Source organism: Benincasa hispida, chromosome 10 (genome assembly GCF_027475165.1).
Source record: "Benincasa hispida cultivar pf3 chromosome 10, pf3_genome.v1.1, whole genome shotgun sequence".
NCBI lineage: Eukaryota > Viridiplantae > Streptophyta > Magnoliopsida > Cucurbitales > Cucurbitaceae > Benincasa > Benincasa hispida.
The window spans coordinates 46,956,150-46,965,771 of NC_143487.1; the positions used below are offsets into that span (position 1 = coordinate 46,956,150).

Here is a 9,622-nt window from a genome sequence, read left to right on the forward strand (position 1 = left end):
TGCGTTCCGAAAATTACGTCGAACCGTTAGGATGATTATTATTATTATTGTTTCAAAGCAAAAATTATGAATTTTGACACATTTACTGTTATCAATACTGTTACTATTTGACCATTAAAAATAACGGTAACTGTAAATGTGACCAAATTTATAACTTTAAGTAAACGCAATCAAAACAATCCAATTACATTTGTGATTCAACCTTATTATAATTTCATTACATCTACATTCATTTTGGCTTAGTGTAATTTTTAGCCTAGGTTTTCTTTTCAAATTTTATTATTCAAAAAGTTCACCTTTTCCCAACTTTTTAAAAATGCACTTTGGATTCCATGTCATAATTTTAAGAATAAAAATTGAAAACAAATTTTATTAAGGTTTCAAGATTATTTTTTTAAAAAATTGGATAGCATAATAAATAAATTTAAAAAATAATTTTATTTTTAATAAATAAATAAATAAGTTTTTTTAATACCTTTTCGGTTGCTAAATTTTGAGATTGATTTTCATTTAGTCCCAATTTTTAACTTTTAAAATGTTATACATTATTCAGTCTTTGAATTCAATTTCAATTTGATCCATATATTTCAAAATTAATTTTCACTTATTTTTTAAAAAAGATTATTTTTTCACTAATTCAATGTTAATGTCCATTCATTAATTTAAAAAAAGTAAAAAAATATATTATAATCAAATTCAAATTGTAAGGATCAAATATATATATATATATATATATATTGGATTAGGAGAGGGAGAGATTTGAACCTCTAATCCGTAGTAAACTATGCTAAATATACACCTTACTCTTACCTTACTATCCAACTAAAGAAACATATTTAAAAAAAAAAAAAAAAAAAAACTAAAGAAATATAACAAAATGACAAAGTTCGTTATGAGTTTAAATCCTATTTTAATTATAAAACCTTCCATATTTAAAACACACCATCATACTTTTAAATATCACTAAAAAAAATCATACACTTAAATATTAATAATTTCGTTCTTACATTTACCTAAATCAAATTTGTTATCAAATGACCTAAGATTTCTGCTGATATATGCAAACAAATTTAAGAATCAAGACATTTTAAGGAAGAAAACAAAATTTAAATCTAATTTGGAATTAACTGAACATTATTTTCATGATTTAGTATTATTATTATTATTATATACTAAAAGTCATAAATCTGGTTGTGAAATAAAGGCAATTCATAAAAAGAAAACAGCAATGGAATCGAGTCAAATCAGCCGACCTGCAGCAAAATCTAAAAATGGAGTAAGCTAAGCAGAAGTAACAAACAAAACGAAGAATAATCCATCAAGGTTTATTGGATTCTTTTCTGTATAGTTTGATTTCCAAAAAAAATCAATTACTGGTGTTCATCAATGAAAAATAAAAAAAATGGAAAAAGGAAGGAAAAAAGGGATAAAATTCGAAAATCCTACCGAAAAAGTGAGACGGTTTCTTTTCATATTTGTTTTCAACTTCAACTTTTTCCCGGAAAATTTGCCTAGAAAATCACAGCCTCGATGCTGGCTTTCTTCGTCGTGTTGCAGACGGGGCAAAACTCGAGAGTACTTTCGCATGGCTTACACGAACAGAGGTGCCTGCAAGGCAACAACAGCACGCACGAAATCCGAGAGTTACAGATTTGGCAAATCATCATCATCTTCTTCGTCTTCCTCTTTTTTCCGTAATCAATGGCGTCGTCTTCTCCGTCTCTGTTGTTGTTGTTGTTTGACTCCGCATCGTTCGCGCACGATGAAAGCCTTTCTCTGATTTGATTGAGTGCGTGACTAAGCGATGCTACCATTGCTTGATTCTCTTGTACGGCTCTCTTCCGTTCTTGATTCTCCATTTGTAATCTCGTCAATAATTGTTCGAGATGGATTTTTCTCACGTTCGCATTAGCGATTTCTTCATCTTTCTGCTGAAACAGAACGCGCGTTCTGGTTTCGATCTGGTTCAATAACACTCCGATTTCTTGATTTATTTTGTGGTGCAGAAGTACTCTGAATCTTTCACTCTGTTACAGTAGAGAAATCGAAACACTCAAGAACAAAATATCAACAACATAACTAATTCACAGAGAGAAATCGAAGTAAAGACCTGCAATCGAATTAAGCGATCGATCTGATCCGTCGACATCTCCGGCAAGAAAGAGAGAGTGTGAAGATCGTCAGAACTGGACTGAGCGTTTCCTGGTTGAAGAGGATGATGATTAGGATGAAATAATTGATGAAACTGATCAGCAGGAGTAGAATCGGAGGGAAGAAGGCCAAAATTCCGGCGCTGTAACTGCAATTGAATGGCCATTTTTGTGGTGGTTGAGTAATTGTTCGAAAACAGAAATCAAAACGGCAAAAGAAAAAGAAGAAAACGAAATTACGCGGCGTTCCCGCTTTCAAAAACGCAAATGGGCGGAATCCTTGCCTGCTCTGCATACAACAAAGAAGAAAGGAAAGAACTCAAGAATCCATAGAGTGGTTGTTCTTACGAAATCATATAATGTTCCCAAGGATGATAACAAAAGATACTGCCTCTCCTATGCTGTGTGGATATATATATATATATATAATTTAAAAAAAAAAATAGGAGAGAGAAAGAGGGGGTTTCTCTCTCTAAAATGGGAGTTTAATAAGGGAGGCTGTAAACACCGAGGAGTGCATGCAGATATGGTGAGTAAACAATCCGGTGGGTCAGATATTTAAAGTGGACATACTTTTCTTTTTCTTTTTCTTTTTCTTTTTAAAAAAATTATTTTATAAGTTTACAAAAGAATATTGGATTTAATTTATTTTTTTAAAGTATTTAAGACATATTTAGTAGACCCAACTAAGATTCAATACAAGAGAGTTGCATTGAAGGCCCGACTGGTTGGCCTTGGCCTCGGGCCCGAGGTCGAGGCAGACCCTTTCCCAATATCTAATAGGGCATATTTTACACATGTCTCGATCCAAAGTAACATTTTAGGTTGAAGATATAGCCTAAGGAAGATGCTCGACCTCGGATCCGAGGCCAAGGCCAACCCAAGCCAAACATGAAAATGGGAGCACCTCTTGGCCCGGTTGGTTATCTGATTATCCTTAGACAACTCAGAAATCTAGAGAATACGCTAGGTCAATTTTCTCTATAAATATATCATTTTAACTTCATATGAGATAACTTGAATCTTACTCCCAAACTCTCTAGTTTCCACATTCTTTCACTCTTTGACTTAAGCATCAAAGTGTGTATGGCAAACACTACATCAGTGGACCACACGTATGAGGAATTTTTCTCTTTTCCATGCCACATTTTTCTCTCCTTTAAACAAATCAATTGCTAGTGTCACATCAAGGTCATGCGCGTTCTCCTATGTCCAAAGTTTGGCATCAATAATAGGGCTTAAGTTTTAAAAACCAAGAACTTACCATGTTTGTTAATAATTTTTTGTCTCTATTTTGGAATTTATGTTTGTTTCTTTTCAAATTTTTCAATTGCAATTTTTATTTTTTTATTTAAAAAACATTTGAATTTTAGTCGAGTTTTAAAATAAAAAAAAACAAGTTTTTGAAAATATTAATAGAAAATATTAATAGAAAATAGATAACAAAAATGTGTGGGTGAAGGTAATGTTCTATCAACTGAAATTTCGAAAACCAAATAATTATCAAATAATATTTAAATAATTATGAAATGGAGCCTAAATTAAAATTTAAAAGATATTATGGATATAATGGATAATTAAAACTAAATTTAATTATTTTATAAAAATTATGAAACGAAGGAAATTGAATTGATTCACGGATAAATTTACCAGGGATGATCGTGGGAACTGATCAAACGTGTTTTGATTTTAACGTTCATAAATCTTCTGTTTTCTCCTTCAAAAAGAAAATTAAAAATAAATATTCTGTTTTTAAAGTTTAAGAAAAACATGGCCCACTTGGTAATCATTTAGTCCTAATTTAGTAATCATTGTATTATTTATTTTTGTTTTTAAAAATTAAGTATAAGAATACTACTTTTACCTCCAAATTTATTCTTTTGCTATCTCTTTTCATTCATGGTTTTAAAAAACCAAACCAAATTTTGAGAACTAAAAAAAAGTAACTTTTAAAAAGTATCTTTTATTTTTGGAATTTGGCTAAAAACTCAACCATTGTACTTAATAAAGATGCAAAATACGATAAGAAATGTGGATAAAATATGTTTAATTTTAAAAAACAAAAACAAAAAACCAAATGGATACCAAACGAGGTCTTAGTTTTTTTATTTTTGATTTTTGAAAATTGAGTTTATAGACACTACTTCCACTTTCGAATTTTCTAATTTGTTATCTACTTTTTATTAATGGTTTAAAAAATTAAGTCAAATTTTGAAAAAAGAATAGTTTTTAAAATTTTGTTTTTGCTTTTGAAATTAAGAATTTTGCAGGTAAGAAAGATACAAATCATTGTAAAAAAATTGGGAATAAAATATTTTCAAAAAATAAAAAATAAAAAATAAAATAGTTACCAAATATATATAATTTTCATTTTTTATTTGTGTTAATATTCTATCAACAAGATTTAGATTAATAATATCGTAAAAATCTCTCCAATATGATGTATGGAATTTCAAAGTATCAACTTTTATATATACAAATTTGCAAAGGCTAAATATAAATTATTCATGTGTTATATTTGAATAAATAACGTTTCCAACTAATATTATGTAAATTAAATTATAGAAAATACTCATAAACTTTTCTACTTTAAGAAGTTCCAATAATATATTTAACCGTTAAGAAATCTTCTAACTTAAGTATATATTTTGTTTAAAAAAATACATCTATATTTTCAAAAGTTTTGTCAATAAATCTTTAAACTTAAAAATATTCTTGTGACCCGACTTTCTGATATTTCTGACTGAGGTCATTATAGAAAATAAGATAATTTAATTTTTAGTGTGATTTTATTGAGCATGAAGTGAAGTATGAGCACCCATTTATAATAGGGTGGATAGAAGAAGATACACTAATCTTTCCTGAATATTAGTAAAATATATAACAAGATAAAACAATTGAATAATCTAAATAAAATAAAAAATTTCGGAATAAATTAAACATTGTCAAGTCCATTCAATACCAAAGAAATTGTAATGAATAGCAATAAATAAATAAATAAATAAATATATATATATATATATATAATAATATATATATATATATATATATAATATATATAATATATATATTTTACAATTCTAACAATAATTTTCTAAAATTCTAAATATCACAAAAAATTTAAATCTGATTCCCGTTTATTTTAATGCTCCAATTTTACCTCTTTTGTGTATCGGTAGGTATATCAGATATGCATTATATATTTGGTATATCAGTCAACTGATAATCCTTTATTTTTGGTATATCAATTAACTTATATACTTTATGTAAAGTATACCATCCACGCAATTGATATATCATGATTTAATTGTGTCATGGTGAAAATTGTTTTTTGTTTCATTAATGGAGTCATTTTCATTCAATTAGTTCGATTCTGATTATTTGATTTACATTTTGGTATTAGTTTATTATGTTTTCAAATTTTCATTTTTTTTTGATAGTTTATCTTATGTTAGTTTAAGTTATGTGTCAACTAATATAATAAATACAAAGTATATCAATTAATTTGTTATGTTTTTGAAACACTAATATGGTTTTCATGGCATGTAAGTTACACTTAATTTGGTATACCAATTATAGAATGCATATACTTCATATTTCGTATATAAGTAGATTGATACATACAAAATATGAAGCATACAATTCAAAATGAAATAATTAAAGTGTAATATTTGTATTTCAACTTTATATTATTACTAATTCAAAATGCATTTCAAATATATCATTAGTGTATTAATAATATCTCATAATTCATTCAAAATGCAATACTAAGTATTACATTGGTGTATCAGTAATTTACCAATACTCATGCAAAATTCATCTAAAACTTAAGAGTAGCATATCATTAGTATATGCTAGTAGTCATTAATAATCATTTTCAAGTATATCATTGTTGTTTCATTAGTATATTAATCTTCTTAAAAATAGTATATCAAAGTAGATAACCACTCGTCTTAAATTTAATCTTGAGTGTAACAACAATGTATCAATATTTATCAACGTATGTTCATCATGTTTACCGACAAGACGAATTGAACCATTATAAGTTGGTGATGATATATTAGAAAAATAATATACTTTTAAACAAATGAATAAGGATTAAAATTAAATCCACGAATAATAAAAATTCATGAACACTTGTTGACTAATAATTTTGGTATAATGAATGAAATTTGGTATATCGATTACAGATTGACTTACCAAATATAAAGTATATTAGTTGACTAGTATACCAAATTTAAAGTATATTAGTTAACTGATAACCAAATATAAAGTATATCATATATACTACTGATATATATATGCTGATACACTAAATTGGGTAAAATTGGAATAATAAATAACAAAAATTAAATCTAATATTTTTTTTCTATATTTTTAAAGATAAAAAAACCATTGCTAAATTTACTATTTTTAAATTTTAATATATATATTTTTTGTTATTCTTTCAACTACACCTTAATATAAGGCCAAGACAAAAATTTAATTTAGGATTCTTAAACTTTAATTTAAAAAGAATGATTTAAATTTAAGACTTCTAAACTCAATTATTTTCATTAAAATATTCAAACCAACTCGAAAATATCACATTAAGTGAAAGTGGTAACACAAGTCTCATGACAACACTAACAAAATTTCTCATCTTGCACTTGGTACATTCTTTCCCTTACCTAATTATTTTTAAAGAAAAGAATGAATATTTAAAATACTCAATAAATAACTTTAATAAAAATCATGAGTTTGAAAATCATTAAAGTTAGTAGGACCTAAAAATTAGTTAAATCTAACTAAATCTATGTCATGTATCATTCCAAGCTTATTATGTCGTGTAGTATTCTCGGCTAATGGTGTAATGTGTCATTCCAAACTAAGCAGGATGTTACAAAAACCATGTATTAGTAACCATTTTTAAAAATATTCCTATACTTTAAAAGTGGTATTAATATCTTTATTCTCTATTAATATCTTTATTCTCTATCTTAAAAAAAAATCCTTATCCTCTAAAAAAAAGGCTTAAAATACTCCCATTGGTATATGGGACAAAAATTGTTAATGTATCACCTTCCCTCTATATTTCCTCTCCCACATTTCAATTCCCTCTATATTTCCTCTCCCACATTTCAATTTAAAAACAACTCGATAGTTTAAATTTTTCCTTATATATACTCATTTTTCTCCATTATGTTCAATTCTTACACCAATTTCTCAACAACTAAAGAGTAACAAAAGTTCAAGTTAAAGTATAAAATCCAACAAAAATCCCAAGATAATAAGTTTCCCTCAGAACTTAGCAAAACGATGAGGAATATCTTCTAATCACAATAAGTAGACTAACTTGAATTGTAAAATGGACCAAAAAGTCTTCATCAATACACATTTGGCAATGCACATGTTTTATTTCTTCTCCCTCTCTCTTCGTTGTCCTCAAAATTATGACCCAAATTCTCAATGTTTCTCTCTTTTTGTATATTCGACTCAAATGGTGTATTAACTCATACCCAACTACTGATAAAATTATTAAAACATTTAAGTCCAAGGGTCCCTGATATGAAAATCCTAGAATTTGAAAATTAGGAAATCAATTTTTGAACCCTAAAATAAAATTCTAAAATCCCCAATCAATTGGACAATAATTCAAAGGGAAGGATTAAATTTTGGACTATCTTTTGATCGAAGACAAATAAATAAGGAGAACTAGTTCTTTACCCCAAATTCGAGCATTCCACAAGCAAGATGATCAGACTTACCTAAATATTCTTGACATGCAATATTTATTCAAGAATTGCAAAATATGGCGACAAGACTCTATCATCTACCAAGGAACTTTCATTCAGATAACACCATAAAACTAATTTAGTGGAGTAAACTAAAACTAACTTAGTAGAGTAAACTAACTTAGTTTGAGGATGACATGTAGTGAAGTAAACTAACTTAGTACCAAGCTTTCCCCAAAGTACTTTCCAAAAATGACTTAAAAATTTCACATCTCTATCACTAAAAATGCTTCTAGAAATGCCGTGCAATTTAACCACATCCTTAAAGAACATATCAACCATATGTTTAGCATCATTAGTTTTATTACATGCAATGAAATGTGTCATTTTGCCAAACCGGTCAACTACCATAAAAATGCTATCCTTTCCTCTCTTAGATCGAGGTAACCCAAGCACAATCTATTGAAGTATCTAACCATGATCCAGTAGGAGTTGATAAATGTAGATATTGGTGTCCTAAATCTCTCTTGTATTCTCGTAGTTTGTAAACATTATATAAAAAAATTATTATTAATAAAATAATTGTTATTTTATGAGCATAGACTCAATCTAATAAATTAAGATCTTAGGTTATTTTATGTAATTTAAACATGTATGTAGAGACATACAGGTGGATCATGTTTAAATGATAACCTAAACGGTTTGTACTAAATGGATAATGTTGGGTACCTCATCTTGGTGACACTATGGATACGACCCGTTTTGTAGATGTTACAAGTACTATAAAGTGCTACAAATAATCTAATCCTAATAATTCACGTGGAGACATATGAGCGAGGGTATCCTATACAAAAAGTTTGTATAAGACTGGACCACGAAATGCTTATTCTCATTATATAACACCATTAATAATAGAGACTTACATTTTACTAGGATGACCATAGGTGACATGACCTAAATCCTGAGTGAATTGTGAACTCCTGCCTATAAAGGTGGTCCTTTGATTTGTATAGGTGAGAGTGACCAGATTGCCAATTCAATATACCTACCATTTGGGAGATTCGTCTGATTAGGGAGTTGGGAACACAACTACACAAGATATAATTCACTCTTTCCCTAATATCGGGGTAAGTAGATAAAAGTGCTCTCTTAAGGACTGATTCCGAGGCTTGAACAAGGAGGCCACACACTCTCTTGGCCCGAGAGGGATTTGGTCATAGTTGGACTATGACTTATTGTTCATTAGAGGGATCAGTGGTACTTAAGGAGTTAGATGTAACTACAGGGGCAAAACGGTAATTTTGGTCCAGTTGTACTTACGAGCAATTTGTGAAGGGCCATCACATTGTTGACTGTCCAATGGACACAAAAATATATCTGTAGGGCGAAGAGTACAATTATCAGTCTTTAGTGGAGTGACCGATAGTTAATGGATGTTGGGTAACTTAATTAACGAGTTTAATTAATTATCCAAATACCACTGAAGCTTCAATCTACAGGTCCATAAGGTACTCTCTGTAGCTCAACAGAGATTATTGAGAATTAGTTTTGAGTTAATTTGAAATGTTCTAATTAATTGAGGAATTACTTATATGTGATATAATTAATATAATGTATTTGTTACATTACAATATAAACTTTATTTTGAGAGGAATTAAATATTTGAATATGATTCAAATATTAATTATATGGATGAGATTCATATAATTTGGTATAATTGTGATTTATACTAAACACCATAATTAATTGAGAGAAATA

General features: G+C 28.2%; 1 protein-coding gene across 1 annotated transcript; it reads right to left on the bottom strand.

The window, feature by feature from the left end:
• Positions 1 to 1,306: 1,306 nt before the first annotated feature.
• On the bottom strand, positions 1,307 to 2,459 carry LOC120088701 (putative BOI-related E3 ubiquitin-protein ligase 3). The gene is made up of 2 exons (XM_039046124.2): positions 2,111 to 2,459; positions 1,307 to 2,027 (listed from the first exon to the last, which is right to left on the bottom strand). The coding sequence occupies exons 1-2, from the start codon at positions 2,315 to 2,317 to the stop codon at positions 1,512 to 1,514; spliced, it is 723 nt and encodes a 240-aa protein (XP_038902052.1). The 5' UTR covers positions 2,318 to 2,459; the 3' UTR covers positions 1,307 to 1,511.
• Positions 2,460 to 9,622: the final 7,163 nt, after the last annotated feature.

Coding starts and splice junctions, on each gene's coding strand:
- LOC120088701 (XM_039046124.2), bottom strand. CDS start 2,317: ATGGCCATTCAATTGCAGTTACAGCGCCGGAATTTTGGCCTTCTTCCC. Junction 2,028..2,110: donor ATCGCTTAATTCGATTGCAG/GTCTTTACTTCG, acceptor CTACTGTAACAG/AGTGAAAGATTCAGAGTACT.